Source organism: Pteronotus mesoamericanus, unplaced genomic scaffold, assembly GCF_021234165.1.
Source record: "Pteronotus mesoamericanus isolate MK-2021 breed Mesoamerican mustached bat unplaced genomic scaffold, CSHL_Meso_final contig_177, whole genome shotgun sequence".
NCBI classification, from domain to species: Eukaryota; Metazoa; Chordata; class Mammalia; order Chiroptera; family Mormoopidae; genus Pteronotus; species Pteronotus mesoamericanus.
Genome location: NW_026555073.1, coordinates 5,516,000 through 5,543,578, shown reverse-complemented (window position 1 = coordinate 5,543,578; position 27,579 = coordinate 5,516,000). Strand labels below are relative to the sequence as shown.

The following is a 27,579-nucleotide window of genomic DNA, read 5'->3' as shown; positions in this document are numbered from 1 at the left end:
CACCATTGTTCACTCATGTGCATTCCAGTCCACTCTCCTTGGCTGCCAGGTTATATCAATGTCATGCAAACCATTATATTAACAATGGCTGGACTTTTTTTGGAGAGACCTTATGTGTGTGTGCGCGCGCGCATACTTTTAGAAGCTACCAAAATGCACAACCTCCAGAAAATCTGAGATCATTGTTCTGGGGTGTGACCTTGACTTTGGGGATTTTTTAAAGCTCCCCAGTGATCTTAATATAGAGGCAGGATCAAGAATTACAGACCTGGAGTCAGAAGGCCTGAGATCTACTACTGACTCCATCACTTACTAGCTTGGCCTAGTTACTTAAAGTCAGTGTCATAGTTTTTCATCTTAAAGGTAGAGAAAATAATAGTACTACCATGTGGGTTTACTCTGAGAATTAAATTAGGTAAGCCTTGAATGGGTATCTGCCATGTAATGAGAGCTTAAAAAGTTATAATGACAAGCTACTACGCAGGACAGAAAGTATGTGATAAATTAAACCCTACTAAGGCAATGGTTCTCGAACTAGAACATGCATCAGAATCACCTGTAGACGTGCTAAAACACAGATTGCCTCTTCCACCCATTCTTCAAGTGTGGGATGGGACCGATCATTTGCATTTGTAAGAAATCTCCAGGACATGCTGATGCTACTGGTTTGAGCATTACCCTTTGAGAACCACTGTTTGAAATTCAGCAGTTCAAGGTTCCCCTCCAAAAGAGTACTGCTGTTTTAATGCTTGGCGCTATCACTCACCCATCACCTCACTCATTTGATCTCAATAGCACTTAGACTTCATGTTTGATTGAATCTAAGGAAGAAATGATCAAAATTCCAGAGAGGAAGGCCTTGTTAATGATTACGCTACTTGAACACCCGAATCTCTTTATGGAAATGACAATAAAATCAACTGTGTGATAACATTGTTTTCCAAACTCTTTAATCTTTTTCTTCCAAATAATTTTATGTCATTTTTATAAAGCAAAAGCTAAACATGTCAATTCTGGCATGATCACGTTTAAGAATCTAATTCTATCAGCTGAGGTGGTTTATTTCAACAGTCCATTTTATGACCTTTCATTTGGAACAGGGGACTCAATTTCATTATAAAGATCAAGTGACATATAAAATGAAGATTTTTTCCCCCTTCTTTTTCTAACATTGAGAACATAAGACAGAAGAAATAATTTATTTTATTAGGCATAAACTTTCCTTTAGTGTTCTACTGCATTTTTCTTAGTGAGGGTGGAAAGGCTTTTAGCTACCTTGCAGACAAAATAACTCATAAGTCCGTAGTTAATATGTACTTAAGTACCACAGGCACATTAGTCACTTATTTGTAGTAATGCATTTTCAAAAACTTTGTACCTGCCACTACAGTAGGGAAGTAGTATTTTATAAGAATATAAAGAGTTGGCTGGATAGATTTTATTTCTGCAATTTCTATCTAATGATTTTTACCAATTTATCTTTTTGCTTGCAAATATGTTTCAGTGTGGAAATAAAAAGCTTAAGTATGTATACAACCTTGTAACAAATCCATTATATTTGTTAACTTATGAAAAATAGATATAATTTCCAAACTGGAAGAAAGTCATGCTTTTCTTATAGCTCAGATGGCTCAGGAAAAAGGACCAATCCTTGTCTAGAAACACTTTGCTAAATACCTGTTTGTCTCAAGATGAACTACTCCTAGTCGAGAATTGGTTAGTATCTTTCACCATCAGTCTGAGCAATAAAATCAGAAAATTATATAGTGGGGATAAAACGTGGATGAAGTATAACAAGACTTGTTTTGCAATTCCAGTTACAGTCCAGGTCTAGTACAGCGCCATGAGAACTGGATTTGAAGTAAGAGACACATTTGTAATAAAAACCCTCGCTGATTTTCAGTAACTGTCTAAATCTTGGCAATTTACTCACACGATCAATCTGTTTCCTCTTCTCTAAAAATTGGGATCACAATAATCCTCCAACTCACAAGATTCTTTTGAAGAGTAAATAAATCATAGTATATCAAAGTACCCAGAACCACCCCTAACACATACATAGATGCTCAACAAATACAGTTGATCTAAATTTATCTGGTCTCCTCATCTGTAAAGCAGGCAGTTGGAGTGAACTGAATGTTCCCTAGGTCTCCTGAGACAAAAGATTCTAAGGCCTATAGACCTTAGTCAAGCATTTGGAATTTGTTGGGGGCGGGGAATGGTAGGAAACACAGAAGAATGGAGGGAATGTACCATATTACGGCAACACAGTACAATTTACAAAACCAATACAGCAGGTCCTCAAATAATGTCATCTTGTTCAACACCATTTCATTATATTGGGTTGTCCAAAAAGTCCCTGTGTGGTTGTTTTTTTTTTTTTCTGTAAAATAAAGGATACACTTTTCATTTTCACCAATAACTTTATTGATTTGGATATTTTGAGTATGTCAACTACCTCCTGCGATAGACTTCTAGTGGGCAGAGGCCAGGGGTGCTGCTAAACATCTTCCAACGTATAAGACAGCCCCACAGCAAAGAATTATTTGGTCAAAATGTCAATAGTACCAAGAAACTTCACAAACCACTTTTGACATGTTCAAGCAGTCACAGCACCTTCCCCATATACTGCACAAATCTTTTTTTTTTTTTGCATTTCAGTTGCATCTTTACCTTTCTTGAAATAACAAAGCAGAATAAGTCAAAAATGTTGTATATATTCTTCCATCTTCAATATTAACATGGCCGCACAAAAATTCCCCAATTTGGATGAATTTTTTTTAAATGCATGCTAATATGACAGCTGTCACAATACATTCTAACAAAATTATTTTGGATGAAATTAAAGACAACTAAGCACTACTAGAGCCATTGTATGGAAAAAAATCAAACAAACTTTTTGGCCAACCCAATAATATTGATGAAATGCCATAAGAACTTAACTCCTGTTTATATCATTTAGGCTTTAGCAGCAATTTTCAAACTTTTTCATCTCATGGAACATATAAACTAATTACTAAAATTCTGCAGCACAGCAAAATACATATTTTTGCCAATCTGACAAATAGTATAATTTTGATTCATTCACACTGGATGGCTAATTGTTGGCTGTTGTCACCTTATTTAACAATCTGAGGGGAAAGAGGCCAGTGCCCCAACTAAATAGTCGGGTCTTGTGTGTCTTGTAAATTCTTGCAGCACACCAATTGCAAATCGCTGGTCCATAGTAAAAGAGGTTGTTATATGTTGTTTCACTTAAAGTTGCAGAAATTATTGATGACTTTAAGTGAGAACCTATTATACTTTGAGATTTGTAGAAAGGGAATCAAGGCCCAGAATGGAATAAGAGAATTATCCAACTTAGAAGTTAATATCAGAACTAGGGCTAGATACCCAGATCGGTCACTGTAGATTGGATCCAGGGCTTCTTTTCCCTCTACCATCTACACTACAGCCAACTTAAGACTTTATCTTGGAGTTATTTATCTACTTACTTCAGTAAATCCACACAAAATTAGGTTAAGTTTGTCTTTGGCAGCTTATCCATCATGTTCTTATTTTCCTTAGATTCTCTTCAGATAGTCTGTCCAAAGGTTCCATTCCTTAACTTTGTAAACTATAAAGCAAAGTCGTCTCCTAAAATTTCCCTGTTCTATCCCCTGTTCCTATTTCCTGTCTGTAGCAATGATTGATAATAAGTTAACCAGATAAGTAATTCAGCACATAATGCTTACCTATGTTGGTTCACAGGAAGGTAAAACATTTTAGGCATCAAGGCATAGGACCAGGGATATAATTTTTGTGAGGGGCTCTTTTGAAACCTCTTTAAATAATAGCCACATTGTCTACAGGATAAAAGTGTAATAAAATATTTCAGAGCATTTGACCTCATATGTTCTATCAAATGGTATAGCCAAATACCTAGAAAAAAACCTAGAGAAAATTAGATTGATAAGGCACCAAAACTAAAGGTATACCTTTCAAGATAGCTGAAAAGTAACATTATCAAATCACTTACCAAACTAGAAATGCAACTTATACTATCAAGGTAAGAGTGCACAGGCTGTGGGGCTTTTGGTCTAAGAACAAATTGTATAAATTTTTATTATATTTATGATAGTACATGAATCCAAAAATTAAATTTGGTGTCTATCAAAGAGCAATTTTTTTTTAAAAAATCTGATATGGCTGTTAAACAAAACTATGAACAGTTATTTTAGATCAGAACCATTTATATTTCTAGGTTTAAGTAAGCCATATTCACAATTAACACTTTTTATTGAATTCAAAAGAATAAAAGCTACAATTCCCACCAATGGGAAATAAGATTGTTCCATAGATATTTTAGTCAGTAATAATTTCTTCTATGCCTCCCCAGCATGTTCCAATATAGACAACTTTACCCTTTAAGTACAAGGGACAAAGCATCAATTATAGACAAAATGGAAAATTACCACAATGAGGTCATACCATATAGTCAAGTACCAAGAAAGTTAAGTAGGTTTAACTGCAACTTAGGAAAAGGCTAAGTTCTCATTTTATTAACCAGTGGAAATAATCATTTCTGCACACTCTCATTTACAATAGGAAACATATATGAATGGTGAATACTTAGCAAAAAAGTCTCCATAATTGCACTTTGAATGCCTTCGTGATTTAACAATGGAAAGATTTTCTAAACAAAGATTTTCTGCTCTTCAACAGAACTAATGAAATATTAAAATTGTTTCATAGATCAATCATGCAGTAAGTAATGGAAAACACCTTACCTACTTAATGTAGGTTAGTAGTGTACTAGCTAAAATATAACCCAGTCACTTCTCCACATTTGAGACTGTTACAGCAGAAAATTGCTGGCATTGTTCATTTTCGGTGGGGAAAAGCGATGTTTCTGGGCAGATGGAAAGTAGCACAGTTGGCCATCAAATGCTTTTGTCAAAGGATTCTGACCTTCCAGACTCCAGTCTTTATTGGATCTCAGAACTTTCCTGTGCCCCCTACGCTGTACACCAGCTTCCACTGGTCTGGAAGTTATTTGCATGGCGAGGCAAAACATTTTATTCTCACATTTATTTCTACTTCATTTCTTCCAGTTATTAAAAAGTTTTTTGCTTGAGATGAAAGGACAACCATATTTCACCATTATGGTAGCTGTAACTTGAGTTGATTCAGTTTTGTTTTCTTTATTATTTCTTGTTGCTTGCTTTAGAAATGTAGGCTAAGATTCTCAAAATCTTAGCAGTCAACAAGCTTATGGAAAATGTAAATGATATTAAAGCCATGTAAATTAATCTTTTAAAATACAGTGTACTAGGAGTGGAGTAGAAATAGCAGAATTGTTTAAAATGTGTTGCCATTTTATTTGAAAGTATGAAAGGTTATTTTTCTCTGAGTGTGAACGACAGTGATACTTAGCAGAGAAAAACTTTAAAAACTGAGCAAACCTTGATTTCTTTAATTCAATGTTGTAGATTTTCTCCAGTTATATTGAAAAGTTATCAGTGAATTTTTGTTTTAATTTCAGGAATTCAAATTATAGTCATTAAATTCCTGGGTAAAAATCCCAATGATGATAATCTAAATTTAAAAGCTGATGAGAGGGAAGGTGGGAGGGGGCAAGGGAAAGGGGGGGGGGAAGGCAGAGACAAATGTATTTAAAAAGTAAATAAATTAATTAAAAAAAAAAATAAAAGCTGATGAATACAAAATAAAAGTCAATTACGTTTGTGCTTGAACAGCAAAAACACAAAACATAAAACACAAAAAACTAGAACTGCCCATCGTATGACACTCATAAATGAGGTGTTTTTGGCTATGTAAGCATGTTAACTAAACATGCTTTCCCTGCTGTTATTTTTATGCATCACATGTGAATGCAGACTTAAAACAACTTTGAATTTAAAAGAAACCAAGACCTTTATTCTATACTTTCTTCTGTAGTACTTTGTTGCTAGATTTTTGATGCAATTTTTGAGGAAGAGTTTTTTTTCTTTTTTTCAATTTTTTATAATCATGTTTATTCTGTTATAGTTGTATTTTCCGCCTTTGCCCCCCTCCACCCATCCCACCCCGCCCCCCTCTCCCACAGTCAACTCCCACCCCGCCGTCCGTGTCCACGGGTCATTCACACATGCTCTCTGTCCAGTGCCTTCTCCATCCTTCCGTCATCGTCCCCCCTGCCCATCCCCTCCAGTCACCTTCAGTCTGCTCCACGTTTCCCTGCCCTGGTCTCCGGCAAAGGCGGGACAGAGTGGGCTAGAGACGCCGGAGGAGAGACCGGGGAAGGAGGCTTTGGGGAAAGAACGGAGAGAGTAGCTGGCGGGATCCCGGTGCCAACTCATCCCCCACGCGGCAGCAGCCATGCCGCTCAGGCAGAGACCACCGAGGAAGATGTTTCATAAACAACAAACTAATGCCGGCACAGTCAAAGTCATTTACCAAAAAAAAAAAAAAAGTTTTCCCCACTTTTCAACATAATATACAAACTGTAAATTCTCTCAAGGTGGGAGCTCTCTAGAGTTTCTTAAAGCATTGGAAAGCACAGCATGGCAAAAGAAGGCATTCTATATAAATAGTGTTCAAGCATTCTGTAACATGTAGTGTTTTTAGTGTAACTGGAGTACAACTTATCTACATACACACACAAAATATTTCAGAAGCAGGTGAAGCGAACAGAAGCACCAGCTCTTTGAATTATACTTGATCACGCAGACGAGCAAGTCTCTGTGATAGTTCATCCTGAAGAAAGAAAACTTGAAAAGTCAGAAGGCTGGGACATGTATATAAATCACTAATATTTTAAGGAGCTCACATTTAAAAAGATTTAAAATACTGTCTCAAAAATTCACACAAAAACCAACATAAAGAATTTACTTTTTTAAACATTCCAAAATAAGTGGTGAACTAAATAAAGCAGTAGCTTTGAAAGGGAGCAAATTCAATCTCTAAATGAAATGTACGTGCAAAGAGAAAATGTCCATCATTGAGGAGTAAAGACTAATTACAATTCACCAATTTATGATGATGTCGTATTATAGTAGAAGATACTCTTTATACAAGAAAAACAGTATATAGACAGTATTTATACATGACTATATATACAATATATATTTAATTTACACATCAGGCTCATAGTAATCAAGATAAAATCCATCTACCTGTTCCGTGGAAGCAACGCTGGTGCCAACAGATCCTGTCTGACCCTGTGGTAGCTCCATATTGAGATCAAGGCTACAATTTTAAAATGATTAGCATAAACAAATGTTAATATAGGTACTTTCCTCCGTATGCAATTATAAAAGCAATAAAATAAACTTGTTGCAAATTTGAATATTCCACCTAGCACTGTACCTTAATTTAAATAAAAATAAAACTGGTTAAATGTTACAAATAACAGAAAAACTAACAGAAGACAGGAAAACGATCTGGTCGTCTGAACAGAAGACCAAAATAAAAATCATACAATGTCTTCAGTTTATTGGCGGTTACTATATGACTCGTAGTGTAAAGGAAAATGAATATGCTGAGAAAAGATAGAACAGGTTAGATAAATGTAGCCTCAGGATCCATACCGAACATTTGAGCTACTTCAAGTTCAATGTGCCTAGCTCCTAAGCTACTCTTAGCAGGAATTATTACTTGCATCCACCCATACTACTGAAGTTTAGAAGAATTAAGTTCACTTGCCCAAGATCCACTCTAGTGATAAAAAGGATGTGAACCCAGGATTGACTGCCTCCGGGGCCTGTGATTTTCATCATCTACATTGTCCTACTCCTCTAGGATATAAACTCACCTTTCTGCCTGTATCTAGACCAGTATATGTCAACGTCACTTTGAAAACACTACAGAGAATACAGTATCTTTAATAGTCATTAAGAGAGTCTATAGGTAGATTGTTACAGAAAAGGTAAAGATATGCTATACTAAAATTTCGTTGAGGGAATCACAAACTCAAACAGAAATTGGACAGAAACACCTTTCAGGATGGGCATCAGGATCTCTACATCAGTGATTCTACCTGTTTCCACTGCTCTGGTCGTCATCCATTATTGATATAACTAATTTCCCTTGACTGATGGCCCCTGACCATCCCCCACCCTCAGGACACTTGGCAATGCCTGGATGGAGTTTTGACTGTCACAGTGGGGTGGGGCTGCTACTGGTATCTTATGGGTAGAGGACAGAGACACTGCTGAACATCTTACAATGCATAGCACAGCCCCCAGGATTACATAGCAGTGCTGAAGTTGTCAAAACCTGCTATAAATATTCTGAAAAAGTTCTCCCTCTCTCTCTCACTCTCTTCCTCTCTGTGTCTATAAATAAAGAAATAAATAAAAGCCCTGGCTGGTGCGGCTCAGCGGACTGAGAGCCAGCCTGCGAACCAAAGGGTCACTGGTTCAATTCCCAGTCAGGGCACACGCCTGGGTTGCGCACCAGGTCCCCAGTAAGGGGCGCGCAAGAGGCAACCACACGTGGATGTTTCTCTCCCTCTCTTTCTCCCCGCCTTCCCGTCTCTCTAAAAAACAAACAAACAAAGAAATGAAATCTTCTCAAAAAGTTATCTACTGAACTTGATTTCCACTGAGGGTCACCGAGGCTGTAACGTGGCAATATTCATTTTACAAGACCCCCTTTGCTGTACTTTCAAGCCCAATCTTCTTATTTAGTCTTCAGTGGGAACGGAAACAAGTCCTTAGCCTCATATTACTGAGATGGAGTCTTCTGATACACAATGCCTTGGTCTTTTAACTACTTAATAAAAATTACCTTTCTTGGTTATCTTCCCTGTTGGTATGTGGGCTACATCAGGATACTAACAAGGAAAAACAGTGTACAGCCTAACCGCTAGCCCTCTTCGCAAATATTTCAAACTGGATTTATTCACCTGGTTTTAATTCACTATTGACACATTAGTTATCTAAACAGCTGATAGCTGCTCATTCTAATCAGGAATTAGCTTAACGATAGAATAATATTCATCAACCCTATTTTCTAGGTATCTTCGATTCTTTTCCTTCCAGAGAAAAGGATAGCGTACATAAACCCTATTCCAACCTATTACTTCATCTTTCAGGATCAAGCTTAAAACTTTGGTATTACCTAGTTTTCATCTTTACTTTTTAAAAATTTATTGATTGTTTATGTACAATGGTCTCTTGAACTAAATAATATACTAGAGAATACTGATATAACATCATAGCTCTGTGATCATAGTCAACTCATCCCCTTCAAACATGAAGGGTCTGAAATAAACAGCCCATTGACATACACCCTATTTCTAATAGCAGTACCACCAAGGGGGTCAATTATTTATTGAAAAATATATACGTGACCATCTTCAATAATGCAACGTTACCATCTTTTAAAACCCTTGGACATTTTGCACATATCACTCAGTCTGCAGGACTCAAACTGGGCTTAAAGCTTAGTGGCCTGATCACAGCAGAATTCTTTACAAAGATATTTTTTTTGTAAAAAGAATCCAGAAAAAGAAAGAAAGAATCTCCCCCTGAATGGTGTGGTTCAGTGGGTTGGGCATCTTCCTGAAAACTGAAAGGTTGTCATTTGATTCCTGGTCAGAGCACGTGCCTCGGTTGTGAGCCAGGTACCCAGTGCGGGGACACTCGAGAGGCAACCACACATGGATGTGTCTCTCCCTCTCTTTCTTCCTCCCTTCCCCTCTCTCTAAAAAGAAATAAATAAAAGTCCAAAAAAAATCTAAACATTTGCTACATGCTATATTTCAGAGAGAGAGAGAGAGAGAGAGAGAGAGAGAGAGAGAGAGAGAGAGAGGGAGAGGGAGGGAAATCTATATATATATGGTATTAAGAAAATGTTTAAATACTTATACCTCTCTCAATTACCTTCCTGCATGTCTTATCACACACTAAATAAATGTTTCTCCAGAGATTTTTAAGAAAATCCTAGAACAATCTGAGCAAAGTCACATTTTATAACCTCAGCAAAGAGCTGGATGATATTTCAAATGCCCTTTCCAACACTAACTTCTAGGGTCAAAAACCTAACTGTGACCATTGGTAGTAAAGAAAAATATCTTTATCCACGTTACATGATTTTAGGACCTCCAGATATTAAATCAAGATTATCTAAAAACACTGAGTAACTTCTTACCCAGCTTCATCTGCCATTTCCTGAAGCAGCATATCCACTTGGTTCTAGAATAAGAATATGAGAATTTGTATGTTAATGACAATTGCTTTTGGGGTGGTTTCTGTTTGTGATATTGCTTTAAAAGAGGCGATATGGTCTACAACTTTTAAAAGAAAACTTTTTAAAAAAATACTTTTACCACCAGAGGGAGCCGAATTATTTCAAAAAGACTTATTTCTGAATGATGCTAAATAAAATCCTTAAGCTATGAGGTTATGTTAAACATATTAGCAGTGATATTCACATATAATTTGAAATCTGTGTAAGGTAGCTCTCTATTACAAAGTGAACCAATTTATAAAGCTCTTTCCTAACCCACTTTGCTTGTATTTACAGTGTAATAGATTTGAATTTTATATTAATCAGAATTGTTCTGCTGGTTAATACAAATTTGATATTAAGAATTACACTTTAAAAATATTGAGAGATGAATAAAATTTAGAAGTACACTGAGATATTTATTTACTATAGTACAAGAGTTCTCAGGAAATAGAATCTGATTAATCAAAACAATCTTGGTTTTAACTTAGTTGTTAAAAAATATTTTGGATATACTGGTGAGAGCTCTAAGATATAGTCCCAGCTCTACCATTAACAAGGTGTATGATATGAAGCAACTCCCTATTCTTGCTGTTGGGCCTTAGTTTTGTTTTCTTGCATTCACTTTTAAAATATTTCTAAAAATACTTTTTTTTTCAAAAAAATAAATATTTCCAAAAATGTACGAAAAGTTCCGAAAAAGTACATTAAATACTTACGTGTATTTACACTTTTGTCTTCATATCTAAAATAGCATTATTTGTGTTTTTAAAACTTACTTAATAGTAGCATACTATGCATACTATTATGCAACTTCCTCTTCTTATTCAACCTTGTAAGATCCAATTATGTTGAGATTTAGTTCATTCATGTGCACCCCTGTCCCATACAGTGCAGAAATACTCTCAATTTTATTTATCCCTTTATTTCTAGACATTTAAACTTACCCCCTAAGTTGTCCTGATTATAGACAATGGTGTGATGAATGTTCTCATCTATAAGTATCTTTGTACACACATAGGAGTTTCTTTGTATACAAATTTGGAAGTAGAAGTACTAGATTGTAAGTTACATGTGTTTTCATATACTCTGATTTATTCAACAGATATTCAGGGAGAACGCACCTTATGCCAGATATCATTTTAAGTGCTAGGAATGTATCAATGAACAAAAATGAAAACAATTCCTGCCTTCTTTCAGGTTACATTCTAGTGTGTGCTTGTGAAGGGGGGACAAATAAAAATTTTAAAATTATATGGCATATTAGAAAGTGATAAGCACTATGAAGAACATTAAAGCAAAATGTAGGGAGTCCAGGGAACAGTGCATGTGCTGCTGAAGTACTTCTAGGGCGGATGATCTGGAAGATCTCACTGAAAGCATGACATTTGAACAGAGAACTGAAGGAGGTGGGGAGGAGGCAATGAGGGTACCTGCTGGATGGAAGAGGAACATTCAGGCAAAAGGAATCACAAGAGGAATAGCTTTGAGGCAGAAGTGTATTTGGTGTGTTTGAGGATTCCCAAGGAGACCAACGCCTGAGGGGAGTGCTAAGCAGTAACAGCAGGTAAGGTCAGACACACATGGGGAGGCTGGTCCCTGTTGGGGTATCCAGGCCATGGCCCAACAAAAAATCATAAATTTACTGAAAATCCTTATTTTTTTTTGTTAACCATTTTCATTACTGTTTCTGTATTTAATGTGTGGCCCCCGACAACTCTTTTTTCCACTGTGGTCCAGAGAGGCTGAAAGGGTGGACACCCATGCAAGCCCAGGGCATTGCAGGCCATTGTAAAGAATTTGGCTTTTATTCTGAGAGAGATGAGAAGTCACTAGAGGATTTTGAGCGGAAAACTGGCAAGATCTGACATGTTTAAGAGGATCACTCTGGCTGCCCTGTTCCAAACAGACTATAGATATTACCAAATTGATTTTCCGTAGTGAATATGCCCATTTAAATTCTAACTGCTCATTAGGAGGGTATGAAAATTGGGACAACCAAGTGTGTTCAACCAGATCCCTCACCATTTCTGTTGAAAGTTTTGGTTGACTTTGTATGAAAAATGTTTTGTATATATTTACCTTTCCCCAGCACCTAGCACAAATACCTGAACAGAAGGCGTTCGGCAAACGTGTTCAAGGTGTGAATGAACTTCAAGATTTTTCAGAGCTAAAAGGCATACACACGTCATGGGATCCAACCCCTGCATTTTACAGCTAAATACACTTAGGCCCAGGGTAATAATTATCTTAAGGTCCCGAAGTTAATTAGTGGTTAGGTGGTGATTAGAAATCCACTCTACCGCTAGATTAGTACTTACTTCAAGTCATTTTTCCAATTCACTTGTGTTTCCTAAATTTTACTGATTACCTGGGGATCACCCACGGAGCTCGAATAAGAAGCAGAAACTCCACAATGTGTTTCTGCTTCTTATGCAACGTGGAGTTATGTGCTGAGCGCTTTTCAGACTCAGCACATAAAAATCACCTGGGAATCTTATTAAAATAGTTCTGACTCAATAAGGCTGTGGATGGGGTCAGAATTCCTGCATTCCTTATGAGCTTCTGGATGATACAGACGTTCCGGATTCCTGACCACATTTTGCAGATCAAGGCTCTAGAGAAGGTATACAAGTAATGGCTACATATACAGGGTCCGGGACAAATAATGTCCCTGTTCTGCTACAAAATCTTTTATTACAAAATCATAAGCATGTCATTCTGTAACATGACAATAGCACCCTCAAGCACACTATAGGGTATTGTAGGTGAAATGTTCAAATGAAAACTATAAATTATTACACCCATATTATTACTCTACCAACCCCACTCAAGCAGGCGTTACTTCTGCCGGACCCTGTGTATGTTTGCTCTAAGATAATCACATGAATGCTTTCTTTCTTTACTCTAAAATCTAAGTCTAAACTTCTTATTATTTATCTTTTTGTGAAAAGAGTCATCTGCATTAAAATATGGACAGCTGCTAATTTCCTCATAACCTGTTCAGTAAATTGCATTTTCTCCCTATGAACAACGAAAGGAGTAGCAACAAGTTCTTTGTCACGTGATTAACCCTGTGATAGGTCCTGGGACCAAGGAGAAGAGTGACAATGAGAGAGCTCCTCTGTGTGAATATTGAAATTTCACAAAACTTTGTTTCTGGACTGTGCCACATTCAAACTATTTTCAAATTTTAATTTTCTCTGCAGCACATCTCTAAGTTGCAGGCTTAGAAAACATCCTACTTTTCTGGAAAATAATTGACCTTTTAATTTACTACTTGTTCACCTGGGACTTGTGCATAAATTACACAACCTAAAGAATAGGGAGGAAGAACGGTATTTGCAATGAGATGAAATCAGCCGAGGATTCGGACCATCTCTAACACGCACTGGCCTCAGTGAGCCTCTGGTGCAATGCCTTCATCAGTAGGGAACACTTGGTAGAACCAAGTCCCAAACTCTCTAGACATGGGATCTAGTATAATTCTTAGAACTTCAAAGTAAAATAGGGAATATGGCATCTTCCAACATGTCCTCAGGAACCCAGGGGCAGGGCATAACTTCCTACTTGCATTTGGGGGATGCACCACGTTTACTTCACATCCTAGAGATGATTTGGGTCCAAAAAGCCATTATATCTTGAAGTTGGGTGATTTTAAAAAGTTATTCTAAGTAAAGAAACTCTTCTTACTTGTGGTGTTGTTAGGGTTGTAGTGCTACTCATTGTGTCTTCCATTTGCTGTGTCTGAACGTCCAGTGTTTCAAACTGGTGCTCAAATTTATCCATCAGGGCAGAGATCTGTAAAAAGAAATATGGCCATGAGAAAAACTTACACTGAAAAGATGATATATGAACATCAAATAAAAATTTTTTTTTTACCTTTTCAAGGTTCATACTCCTCAATGTGGCATCCATAGACTTAACCACACCTGCCATGGACTTGGTTACCTGTTGGGAGTATAAAAAACAAGACTGAGCACGATATAAGTCATCTCAACATCTAGGTAGCCTCTTAAATACATGAGTTTTACTTACAGATCAACTTAGAAAATTTGTCTACCCTTTCCTTACCAGTATGTATCGCTGGTCTTTTACTCTTCATTGGAAAACAACTCATAGGCCTTGGTTTAAAAGCCACTGCCAAAGTCCTTGCTAGGTACTTTGACTATGTCTCTCTTGCCCATAAAGGCCTTTGCTAGCACCCTACAGCACCTTGCAGTGGATTTAGATTTCTGACAAGTCCTCATACTCTCCTGAAACTTAAATCAAGAGTTCCCTTATAGATATTAAGCCTTACCTTGCCCATTGTAACTGCGCTTTGAACTCTAGCTGCCACAGCATCCACCCTAGCGCTCATTCTCAAGAAGTTAATTGCTTGGTTCTTCTGGCGGATTGCATTTTCAGCGTGTATTCTTGCGACTTCTGTATTGCCTTTCTGAATGGCCTGTTTTAAACAGAATAAAAGTAAAGAGCGGTGAAGACAAAGAGCAAAAGTAAGTATTGGTGAAAGAATGGAACAAAAGATATTTTAAAAGGAGGAAAACTACCCCAAAGTAGCTTATTTTTAATAATATTTAAGAGCTTTTACAATCAGTTTTGAAGGATATAAAATGAGAATGTATACTTTATTTTTAAAATTGCTCATAACCCCATCGCTGAGCCATTACCATGTTAATATTTATTTTAGCGTATAGTATTCCAGGTACATAAACCTATTTATTACCATTTAAATTTATTACAAAGTAAATACATAAAGCATATTGTTTTCTCACCTAATTTTAAAAACATACCTTTTTTAAGTCAGATACATAACTACATTGTCATTTTTAAAGGCTGGTAGTATGAAAGGGCCACTAACCAAGGCTTTCCTCATGGCTCGCACAAACACTACAGAGAGTACATAAAATGACTTTAGATATTTATAGAGCCAAGCATTTTCACTTTAATTACGTCTTTATTTAAATATATTATTGAAATACATATAACTAACACAAACCCATGCTTTCTTTTTTTTTTTAGATTTTATTTATTTATTTTTAGAGATGGGAAGGGAGGAAGAAAGAGAGGGAAAGAAACATCCACGTGTGGTTGCCTCTCAAGCACCCCCTACTGAGGACCTGGTCCACAACCCAGGCATGTGCCCTGGCTGGGAATCGAACCGGCAACCCTTTAGTTCGCAGGCCAGCTCTCAATCCACTGAGCCACACTGGCCAGGGCCAAAGCCATGCTTTCTTGCTAGCATAGCTTTAGCCAGGGCTAAAGTTAAAAGTTAATTTAAAAGAAAATCTTAAATAGATCAGATGGGACTTCCAAAAAGAGCAAAATGGAGAAGGTATAGAAGTGACAGAAATTTAAGAATGTGCATCGGTTAAAATCCTTTAATGCTAGGAACTAGTAATAAACAAAGAGAAGCTGTTATTAACTATGACAGATAATAATTTATTTAAATATATATTTGGCGTAGAATGCTAGAGCCAGTAGGCCTTTTATGTAAAATAACATGAAACATCTACTCTTCCATGATTAATTGTGCTCATGACTTTAAAAGAAGATACAAATATTAAAAATAGCTTACCTTTTTAATCTTGGCCTTTTCAGCCTTTTCTTCTTTATCGCATTTCTTGGCATTCCTATTAAGCTCTTTGGCAGCAAACTTCAAGTTAAATAGGTGTTCTGGAAATATATGTTAAGGCTATTCAAAAAAGTCATTTCCCAATTTAACTACTGAAAACAAGCTGTTAAATTTATAAAACTTATCATATAAGATTCTGCTACTTAAGCAACTATTCACAAAGTATTTGAGAAAACAGAAAAAAATTTTACCTATTCTACATTTAAGAGCTTCATTAAATTAACAGCAAGAAAATATTTATTAAAAATAGCTACGTTATAGTAGAGAAACCTGAAAGACAAAACTCTACCTACGATAACATCAGCAGTAAGACATTTCCACATCGTGTACCTTGTAAAGCAATGAACCGCAAAGGGTACAGTATCTCTTCTGTGGTGGTGTTGCCAAAAACAAAAGCTCTATCTACTTCAGAGGAAACATCAGACAATCCTGAACACATTCTATGTCATAACTGACCAGTGTACTCTTCTAAAGTTCATGAAAAGCGAAAGATGGAAGAGCTGGCACAGAGCAGTGAAGAGTAAGGAGACAGGCTGGCGAAATGCAATGTGGGACCTCCCATTAGAATGTGGAACAGAAAAAGGACATTAGAGGGGAAAGTGGTGAAATCCAAATAAGAGCACTAGTATAGTTAATGATACTATAGTGATGTTGATTTCCTCTTCTTGATAATTGTACTATGGTTTTATAAGATGTTAACAATAGAAGCTTGGTAAAGGGAATGACTCTGTACTATTTTTGCAATGTTCAGTCTCTAAATATTTTAAGGTTAAAACTTTTATTTTCTCTTTATTTTTAAAATGCTTTTTTGTTATTCTTTAAGCTGTTACAGTTGTTTCCACTTTTTTTCCACTTCCCCTCCCTCACCCAGCCAGAAGCCAATCCCTACATTGTTGTCTGTGTCCATCGATTGTGCATAAATTGTTCTTTGGTAAATGAAGGTAGATTAAAAGTTTAAATAAGAAAAATAACAATGGGCCCTGGCTGGTGTGGCTTAGCAGATTGAGCACTGGCCTGCAAACTAAAGGGTTGCTGGTTCGATTCCCAGTCAGGGCACAGGCCTGGGTGGTGGGCCAGGTCCCCAGGAGGGCGCGTGCAAGATGCAACCACGCATGGATGTTTCTCTCCCTCTCTTTCTCCTTCCCTTCCCCTCTCTTTAAAAGTAAATAAATAAAATCTTGGGGGGAAAAAGTAAAGTCCTTCATACCTTCATACACTGCAACAATAATTAGTGAAATAAAGCATGAGAATACTGATTATATCATAATTACTAGCAGTTCCAAAAACTACAGCCCTATTATTACACTTGTAGTAATAAATTCAGAGTAACAATTGAGTTCCATGAAAGTAGAAAATGCATGTGTGTATACGTTCATTCTCATGCCCTCCGACCCCTTTTCCTTCTCTCCCTCCCTCTCCATAGCCAAGTCCTTTCCAATTAAAGAAATACTAACAGGAGGCCACATGTACATTAAGGGCAGGTGGATTTTTACCAGTTCCTATTTGAAGTTATACAATAGTTGCATACAGTCAGAAACGATTACGTGTTACAATGTATTTAATGTGTAGCCCAAGGACGTCAAGAGGCTGGGGACCCCTGCTACTGTATGCTCACAAGCTCTGTGCCTTTCTTTGCTTTAATTTCCTCTTCTACAAAATGAGGGTACTACCACCTGTCTTACAGTGTTCAGAGATTGAAATAATATATACAAAATCCTCAGCACAAAGTCTGGCACATAGTAGGTGTTCAATAAATCATCATTACCACCTCATGACTTTGTTAAGTCATCTATCTTAATTGGGCAGTGTGGTAAGTAAGGGAATAAAGAGCCCCATTGTTTCTTTAAAACATTCTATGTGTATAAGGAGACTAAATGGTAATGGGAAAAATACAATAAAGATTAAATTAAAAAGAAACATTCTATGCGGTTTCATTCATTTGCAATCACACCACTGAGGGGTAAAGTATGGAAAACAGCTATGTCTTAATATATTATTGCTCTAAAATTTAAATAAATGAGAATCATTAGGGTTCAACATATTCATTAGGTTTATAGAAGGAGGCCTTGCTTTAAGATGTCCACCTGCTTCCTCCAAAAAATAATTGTTTACTAGACGAAATTCACAGTAGAAATCTCAGGTCCTGCCCACCTCCCTGAAATCGGTGAGGCGACACCAAGTGAAAAGGTCACAATAAGGCAGAAAATGCTTGGATTTCACGTACCAAACGTAAGATTATGCAATCCTTTCAGGACAGGGAAGTAGGGGATGAAAAAAAAAGAGGAGGTAAGAGGAAGGAAATAAAAATGTTCCACTAGGACCTGCCTGCCCAGAATAAAGCAGTGGTACCTACACCACAGATTGTTTATGTAGATGAGGGAGGACTCCCCCCCAACCTGGAATTACCTCCTGCAGGGCAGGCCCCTTGTAGTACAAGCTCCCCCACTGGGTGAGTGTTCTAGGAACCCATCTGTCCCAGTGTAGCAGCTGGCGTTGTGGTGGGAGGTTACATTCAGATTCAGGGTATTTTTGTGAAGGCTCTTTCAACAAGGTTGCCCATTTCATGATGAGTGATTTATGAGCGCAACTGCCCACACCCTGCAGCAGTGTGTTCAGCAGCTTTTGACCAAAAACAGCATCCCGGCCCCAGCCCGTGCCTCACCCTCCCTTATTCACCTGATCTCCCTCCCAGTGACATTTCTGTTGTGCTATGTTTCCCCCAATGAAAAAAGTCCTGAAGGCAAAATGTTTTCCCGATGTGGTAGAGGTGAAACAAACAAACAAACAAACAAAAAAGGCAGAAGCGCTAAAAGGCATCAAAATCAATGCATTCAAAAATTGTTTTGAGCAGTGGAAAAAACATCTTGATAGGTGTATTGCATCAAATGGAGAGTATTGTGAAGGTGACTGTGGTTTAAACACGTAAGAATACACAACTTTTTATAAATAACTTGGGGGGGGGATTTGGGGTCCTCCCTCACACATTTGATGAGAAGTGCTTTTAGGCATCCAACTTTCCCCTTTTGTAGCTACCAGCATTTTGGTCATTCCTATGAGTTTCTGAAAGGTAGAGTTGGGGATCACAGAAACACAGGGAGATCATCAGAATTGAAAGGAACCCTAGAAGTCACTTAACTTTCCTCATTTTACGGATGTGAAATCTGAAGCCTAGAGATGGATAATTAAGGAGGAATTGCAGAATTGGTACTCGAATGGCATTAAATGATGAACCATAAGTAACCCTTATTTTTGTAAGATACAGCATTCTACTAGCCAGCCAGGCCATAAATTATATAACTACTTTCAGGTAAAATATAAAATGCTATTAATATCTTGGTCAAAAAAATCACAATACACTTGTGAATATTAGCAAAGCCTCAGAGACTTTGATATGTAACTAGTTCTGCTTTAGGATAGAAAGCCATTCATAATGGTGAACAGACGTTCTTTTTTAATATTTTATCTGTTTATTTTTAGAGAGGGAGAGAAACATCCATGTGTGGTTGCATTTCGTGCACCCCCTGTTGGGGACCTGGCCCGCAACCCAGGCATGTGCCCTATTCTGGGAATCGAACCTGCGACCCTTTGGTTTGCAAGCTGGTGCTCAATCCACTGAGCCACACCAGCGGGGGCTGGAAACATTCTTAAGGTAGCTAGCAATCTTTGCCTAAAACACAGTTGGTCTCATCTGTCTGGGAGACTACAAAAGGACACAATGATACCAGTCCAGTTCACACCCCTTTCTATACTCTCAGAACATATGCAGTACCTATTACCTACCTCACTACTTCTCAACCCTTTTCCGGGTTAAAATCCCTAACCCTCAGAGAAAAAGATGCCAGCTATAGGTATTTTCCCCAGGAAAAAGGCACATACTAAGACAAAATTTTGCATACAGCTTCAAGGAGTTTAGTAAATCCACAGATGGGATCAAGAATCACTGTTATATTATTCATCTAAGTCAGTATGTGCTACATTACATTGCTATTTATCCCCTCCCAAGAGTGTTGTGGCTCAGGTATATCAGAAGTTGCTCAGAGTTGGAAATGAACCTTACAACCCTCTGTATCAACAGCCTGGGTACATTGCTCAGCTCATAGAAGAGGCTCAATATATGTTAATTAATTCTTAACAGAAGGTCTTTACCCACTTTGTGTCCGCCAATGACCACGTGCTGTGCAAGGAAATGAGGATTCAAAGACTAAGTAAGGATCCCACCCTCAAGGAACTCTATGTAAGTGATAAGTACACATGATTACAGAAGTGAAAAAAAAGGCTAAAATGGAAGACGTGAGGAAAAGAGACAGAGTAGGAATTGGTAGGAACTGGTGCTCTCAGATTTCTAGTTTGTTGCAGATGGTGGAGTAGATTAGAAAGATAATGTGGAAAATTTCCTGGAAACAAAGCACGTTTGATCCAATGAAACCACAAAATGCCAGAAGAGAGGTAAAAACATAGAGAAGCAAAAAGCAGGGCATGGAGCAGAGGAGTAGGAAATTATCCCTTAATTATTCCTCTTCAATTGTTTAATTCTTACAGTTAATCAAACACTACTCCTGAAACACATTGTATTAATACTCACATATTGCTATTGATTCTATGCTTGTAAAACACCTACATGAACATGTTACAACAAATAAATTTGGTCAGTCCATAGAGTTCTTTAAAGTGAGATTTGATCTAATCCACCAAGATAAACTCGGTGTTTTACCTGTCCAAACACAGAAGTCACAATTACCACACTAATTCAATTGTTAGCACATTTAATTTTCTTATATATGGTAACAATGAGATTTTTACAATATACATAGGCATCAAATAAATGCATACAAGTTTAAAGAAGACAAGCCTGAGTCAGTATGTCATTTTCCTCCTCTATATTCTAAGGAAAAAGTCTGGAATCTACAAAATGAAACCAAGAGAAGTAATCATTGACAGATGGTATGTGTCAAGTTAAACCTCCTCACTTCTTTTGACAGACTGAAGGGTAGTTAATAGTTCATTTTTAAGATATTAAACTATTAATAACAGTACTATTAATTTTAATTATAGTCAGGCATGCATAATTTTCAGCAAAAGAAAATTAGTAACCAAGCATCTTGTTATTAGAAATCACATAGGGTACACTTAGGTAGAGAAAAATTAATTTGCATTATTAGAGTAGAAAAGGTAAATTTTAGAGCTATGACTTCAAATCATTCAAAAAGTTTGGGGGAGAAAGATAGCAATTAGTACTTTATTTCTTCATTCTTAACAGTATGTTCAAAACTCTATGATTTAGGATGCCCTTCCTTTTCATTTTGTCTTCATAACAGCTTTAGAAGGTTGGCAGATCAGTTAGTATGTTCACAGATGAGGAAACTTTGCCCGCAGAGGCTATATGATATGACTCACTCTAACTCGTGTTTCCTAAGACGTCAAGCCTAGGGGGTGGAGGGATTGAGCAAAAAGGAAAAAGGACACGGACGACGGTGTGGTGATGGGGGGAGGGGTAATAAAGGGGTTAAATGGTAATGGAAAAAATACAATAGAGGTTAAAAAATAAAGAAAGAAACAAGAACAAAATGCCACAAAACAACAAAAAAAATTGATACTCGGAGTCAATCTAGTGGCCGTTCCTTTATGATGCTGCCTTTAAAAAATGATCTAACGCGGCTATACGTTCATAAATTACACCCTTGAAACTGCAGTCATAACTGGGCCTTTTAGTCCTCTATTCTGTTAATAAAACGAGCTATTTTTACACCTCACATTTTATTCTTGGTTTATGTGTTATCAATATTTCCAGTATCCCTTATATAATTTAGTCCTCTCGCCAAAAGTCTTTCTCCATTTCAGACTTACAAACTAATGAAGGCAAAGAGCTTTAAAATGAGCTGTCAAACGAACACTATTACTCACACTTTGTCATTTTGCCAAGTTTCATTCAATGGCAAGATACCAAGTTACTCTACTTCCTATAATGCCAAGTCCTGGAAGAAGGAGGAATTAGCGACGTGGAAAACCTGTGATGGTATTTCAGTTGAGAAAAGCTATTTTCATCCTTCTTGAATTCAGGGTTTCACACAGCTTGGTTCCTAACCACGTTTCACTGCTTCAGTGGGAACACAGGTGCAACTGATAAATTTTTATAGGCGTAGGTAACTATATGACTTTTTTCATGTGCTAAAACCAATGACAATATTAACACAAGCATTCAACTTACTTTGGAGGGCCGATATTAAGCACTTTACCCAATTACCAGTCACCTCCATTCAGAAAAAGGGAGAAGTTCAACAGAACTACTGCATCCAAAACCTACACCTCCGCGCCAAACATCTGGGCAAAGTCCTGCCGCCTCTGTTTTTGCACCATTCCCCCGGATATATTTCTAAGAAGTGGATAAATTCGCTTAAAGGACAGATGATAGTAGCCCTCTACGAGGGAGGATCCACGCTCAAGAATCTCCGCAAACTAGTCCCGCGACTCTGACTCTTACCAAAGCAGTGACAAGTCCAGATTCTAGGATGGCGGCGGCGATCAGAAAACAATAACAAACAAAACAAGGTGCCAGCGCTTACCAAGAGGCGTCAGTGCCCTCGCCCCTCCACCCCGACCGAGTTGCTCCCAGGGCCCCAACCCCTGCCCTTCCCCACCCCCTTCCCGAAGCCCTGGCAGCAGTTTTTCCAATGGGAAAGGATACTCTCCATATTCGACATGGTCTTACGACTTTTCTCGGGAGGCAACAACGCAGGGCAGCGGCAAGGGCGTGATGCGAGAGCGCTCAGAGTTCCGTCCTCGTCCCGACCTGCGGGTGGCCTGGCACCTAGATTTGCGATCCCACTTCCTGTTTCTACGCCGGGCCGGTGGGGGGCGGAGCTGTCTGCGCCCCAGGGGCGGGGCTGGGGCGACGCCAAAATGGCCGCAGCCCGCAGAGACGGCTGGGGTGGGCTGCGGTCTCTGTCGCAGGGGGGCGGGAGGATTCCCGAGCGAGGTTACGCCCCGCCCCCTCATGTACATTAGACTAACCAAGAGTTTAACGGTTCCACCCCCCGCCCCCCTCTAATCTAGTACCGAACTTTTCTTAATCCTCCGCCCCACCGCTTCCCTCAGATCTCATACAATCTCTGGCCCCTCATTTATGTTCTCAGAGCTTAAATCTTACGGATGAAGGAAAAAGGTATAGGGCTTTTTAAGTACTTTTTCGAGAAACAGTTGTAACTCTATGAAATAAGGACCTAGAGGTAATCGGGGTCGACAGTTTTGCATTGTGATGTTAATTCAGTTGAAGTTGTACAAAGAATCGAGATCCTTAAACTATTACGTTGGAAGGGGAGGATAAGAATAGATATAAGAAGTAAAGTTGCTGTGAGATATATATTCGTAATGAATCGATTACTATTATTTTGTACAATAGTGGTGTAAAATACGAAAATTAGTACTAAATCGCTCTAAACTATCGTGGACAGGGAAGTTAATCGAAGTACTCAATAGAGGTTGGTATTTTATATGTAACATTAAAATAATCTAAGATAATTTATAATACGCCATCTCTAGATTTATGGAAAGGAACGGGATCTTTGGCACCGGTGTCACTGCGTTTGAATTAAGAACTCTTGGAAATTCCAACAGACGGCTAAGAGGTATTACTTTAGGAAAAACAACTAAAATACTCTCTTAATGAAGACTTTTATAAATTTAGCTTTAAATTTTTTCTCATGCTTAAAATTTCAATATGTGCGGAAAATGAGTACATAATTGGCTGAGCTTTTTATCTTTCGGATGGTTTCCCATTGAACCAAAATGGTTTCAAAACCTACTGTTTTGCTCTTGTTAATTGATGATTGGTAGGCTTCAGACTGTTACCTAACTATAAACCGTTGATGCCGAAAAAATAAACCTTTATGAATATAAGCTTAACCTGGAAACCACTTCCATAGATAGAACAGTATAAATATTAATTTAATTTTTTGATCTTGCTCTCAGAGTATGTATTTGAAACTAACATACGTTTCTATAGAGACACAAAACTTGGTAGATTGCACCGTTTCATCACTTTCCGTGCTAACCAACGTATTTCACTGTTTGAGAACTTTGCGGTATAAAGGTAAAAAAAAATACTTTTTAAAAGTTCTTCCCTAGGAGCTTAATATGGATCAGCATGGCTCTTTTAATAAATCCACATGTAGACCAGAACAATCAATCCACTGATTCTTAAGCATTTCCATGTTTTATGTAAAGATTTGTTTTTTGTTATAAGTAGGTAACCAGTAAGAACAAGGCTTTTTAAGTGTTTTTAAACTATTTTTTGCATATTGTAGAATTTCTTAAGAGAGGGTTTCTTAGGATAGGATTAGGTTTTCAGTAAAATCAAAATCTGGAGATACTTGTTCACTTAGGAAATGTCTTAACCTATGTCCATCTTAAGTGAAATACATACATATACATATATATCCGATATCTTAAAAGATTGTGAAGTTTTTTTTGTAAGTTCTGAACTAATTTTAACTCCAAAAATTGTTCTAATTTTTATTGGATATCTTATTTCTTAAACTTAAATTTATTATCTTAGGCATAGTAATAGAACTAAAGTATATGTATATTCAGTTCTAACCACTGCTGTTCAACACAAGGAATTGAAATCTGTCAAAATCATAAACCTGTTTTATTACAATAGAGCATAGAAAGGAAAGACATCAAATTTTGGTTTTGTTAAATACTGAATACTGTAAAATAATAGTTACAAAGCATGAGTATAGAATAAACAAAAGGAATACAGCACTCACCTGTGACCTGTCGCCCAATTTTTTAAAAAAGATTAGCATTCCCTTTAAATTCCCTTGTGTACCCTTTTCCTAATCATAGTCCTTTCCTTCCCTTTTTACAGGCAATACTGTCTCAAATGTATAATTTCCCTGTTTTGCCATAGTATTTTCATCCCTAAATATTGTTATTTAGTGTTGCATGTTTTTGAACTTAGGGTAAATGAAATCATACTGCTTTTTCTTCTTTGATATGCTTTTGTAACTCATCATGAAGTTCTTTATCTGTGTTATTGCATGTAAGCCTAGTTCATTCATTTTCACTGCTGTTGAGTATCCCACTGTATGAACATATCATAACTTATTCATCCTTTCTCATAATGGACATTTGGGTTGTTTCTACGTTAATGTAGCCTCTGAGAATATATTAGTGTTGTTATTATATACCCTAATTAAACACTTAAGGTCAATAACTTTAGTCTCCTAAACATGTTAGGATGAATCTGGAAATATGTAATCATAGTGATGATTAAGGTTGATTTTTTAAAAGTCAGATACAATATTTAAAAATATAATTTTACTCTTACCCTGAGTTCATTTATTCATTGTTTATTACTGTATTTATTCATATTTCTTATACTTTCGGGTTGTCTGGGATTTTAGCTTTGTTTCTTCCACTCTACCAGACCGAGTAGTAACTCCTACCCTGTCTTACCTAAATGGACAACTACTTTCTTCTCCTTTCACCCTTATAACAGGGCTATCATCATAAAGATGATAGGTATGGGAACTCCCAAATTGTCCTTTTGGGACTTAGTTAACTCTAAGCATAAAGATTTAACTGAAGCAACATCAGTCACATATTGATAAATTCAGATCACCTACGGATACTTAGAAAAATGTGTTTTAAAATATCTGTGAATTTTCACTGGGATAATTGAGATATAGAGAACGAATGCAGTAGCTTAACTCAGCAACTACTAATATGTTAATATTTGACATGACGGAAGTTAATATAGTAAATTATAATAATTCCCCAAGGAATCAAGTTATTTTTTTTTCAGGATTAGTCAATTTAGTTCTCTAAATATTTGGCAATCCACTGTGTTACCCATAACAAGCTTTAGTTTTTAAAGTTAAAAACGTTTATAAAACAACTGCAGTTGAGGTCTAAATTATTTAATCTTTAATTTTAATTTTGGTTGCTTTGGGACAATAGAACATTTTTTGTACCTTCTAGCAAATTATTTCAAGTTAAACTTCCACTGAAGTAGAAAGACAGGAGTGCTCTAGGAATGCAAATGGTGTAGTATTATATAGTATTTTTCAAATTTCAAGGTCCTTGTTAAAAATACAGATCGCTTGCCTCACCTCCATAGATTCTGAGAGAATAAGTTTGGAGCTGGGTCCAAAGGTCTGTATTTTGCCTCTGTTCATGTAATAGAAATGAACATTTTAATGTAGAGTAATAAAAATCCTATATTGCCTAATATAGCTGAATTTGGGTGGAATTTCAAAATGCTTCTTATATATCATTTCATTTGATACTTAAAGTAATCTAAGGCAAACTGAGCAGGCATTTTCCTCTTTTTACCAATTAAAAACAAAGGACAAACAACGCTCAGATAAATAATGCAATTTGCTCAAGCAAGTTTTGAGCAAATGGTGTCAGCATTCAATTCAGGCCCCCTTGATTCCTAATCCAGTACTTTTGAATATGTATAGCAGATTGACAAGGAGGAATCATAAATAAGACCACTTCTGCATCTTGCTTTCTATAGCTCAGGTGCACATTTAGTATAAATGTAAAAGGAAGAATTATTCCAGTTGACTGGCAGTCTTTCTGGTTGGCATCCGAAGATTCAATTTCCTAGAAATCCTAAGGTGTTAAAAACTGAGAGTCTTTCCTGTTCGTAATGGAAAGACTGTATCATTAGGCAGGCAGAGAACAACTTCCTGACTTCATTGTTCTGTTTTTTTATTTGATTTGCAAAATTTTTGTAGTCTAGAACTCTTCAGGTGACAGGTGAAAGAGATTAGAGCTGCAGAAGAGCTAAAACTATTAGCTGCGGTAAATAGAAGATGAAGCAAGATTGTTCATTTTTGTGTTACTGAGTTGTTTGACTTTTTAAAATATATTTTCTTCTATTTTTCTTACACATACCCCTTTCAGGGGGGTGGTTTCTTTTCATTTAGATGATGGCTTCCTTCACTATGCAGAAGCTTTCTAGTTTGATGAAGTCCCATTTGTTCATTTTTGCTTCTGTTTCCCTTGCTCATGGGGACTATCTAAAAAGGGAACACTCAGACTAATGTCAAATAGTTTATTCCCTATGTTTTCTTCAAGGAGTTTTATGGTTTCAGGCCTTATATTTAAATCTTTAACCCATTTTTATTTTTTATTAAATGTATTGCTTAATAAGATTATATAGGTTTTGAGTGTATATTCCTATGATACATGATCTGTATATCGTATACTATGTGTCCACCACCCAAAGCTAAATCTCCTTTTGTCACCATATATTTTACACCCCTTACTGTTCACTACCCCCCTTCCCTCTGGTCACTACCATTTTGAGTTTACTTTTGTATATGGTATAAGAGAGTGGTTCAGTTTCTTTTTTTTTTTTTCGGCATGTATCTGTCCAGTTGTCTCAACACCACTTGGTGGAAGGGCAGCCATTATTTCATTGTACATTTTTACCTCCTTTGTTGTATAGATTAGCTAACCATATAAGCTAGGGTTTATTTCTGGGATCTCTATTCTATTTCATTGATCTATGTGTGTTCAGTCTCTTATGCTTTTCAGAATACAGGTCTCTTACCTCCTTGGTTAAATTTATTCCTAGGTATTTTATTTTTCTGATGCAGTTGTAAATGGGACTGTTTAATTAATTTCTCCTTTTGAATATTCATTGTTAATGTACATGAACATGATGGATTTCTGTATATTAATTTTATATCCTGCTACTTTACTGGATTATTCTC

The 27,579-nt window shown here is 37.0% G+C and overlaps 1 protein-coding gene across 1 annotated transcript; it reads right to left on the bottom strand.

Annotated features, from left to right (window-relative positions):
* Window positions 1-6,112: 6,112 nt before the first annotated feature.
* LOC129065339 (charged multivesicular body protein 1B2) lies at window positions 6,113-22,680 on the bottom strand. Its single transcript, XM_054566604.1, has 8 exons — window positions 22,533-22,680; window positions 15,794-15,891; window positions 14,516-14,662; window positions 14,098-14,166; window positions 13,909-14,016; window positions 10,138-10,181; window positions 7,158-7,230; window positions 6,113-6,738 (listed from the first exon to the last, which is right to left on the bottom strand). Exons 1-8 carry the CDS (start codon window positions 22,546-22,548, stop codon window positions 6,694-6,696), a joined length of 600 nt encoding a protein of 199 aa, XP_054422579.1. The 5' UTR covers window positions 22,549-22,680; the 3' UTR covers window positions 6,113-6,693.
* Between the last annotated feature and the right edge of the window lie 4,899 nt (window positions 22,681-27,579).

Excerpts from the sequence above, each read along its gene's own strand:
- LOC129065339 (XM_054566604.1), bottom strand. Across the intron at positions 14,663-15,793 it reads AAAAGGCCAAGATTAAAAAG|GCCATTCAGAAAGGCAATAC; the intron begins GTAAGCTATTTT and ends TGTTTAAAACAG. Across the intron at positions 6,739-7,157 it reads GCGTTGCTTCCACGGAACAG|GATGAACTATCACAGAGACT; the intron begins GTAGATGGATTT and ends TTCTTTCTTCAG.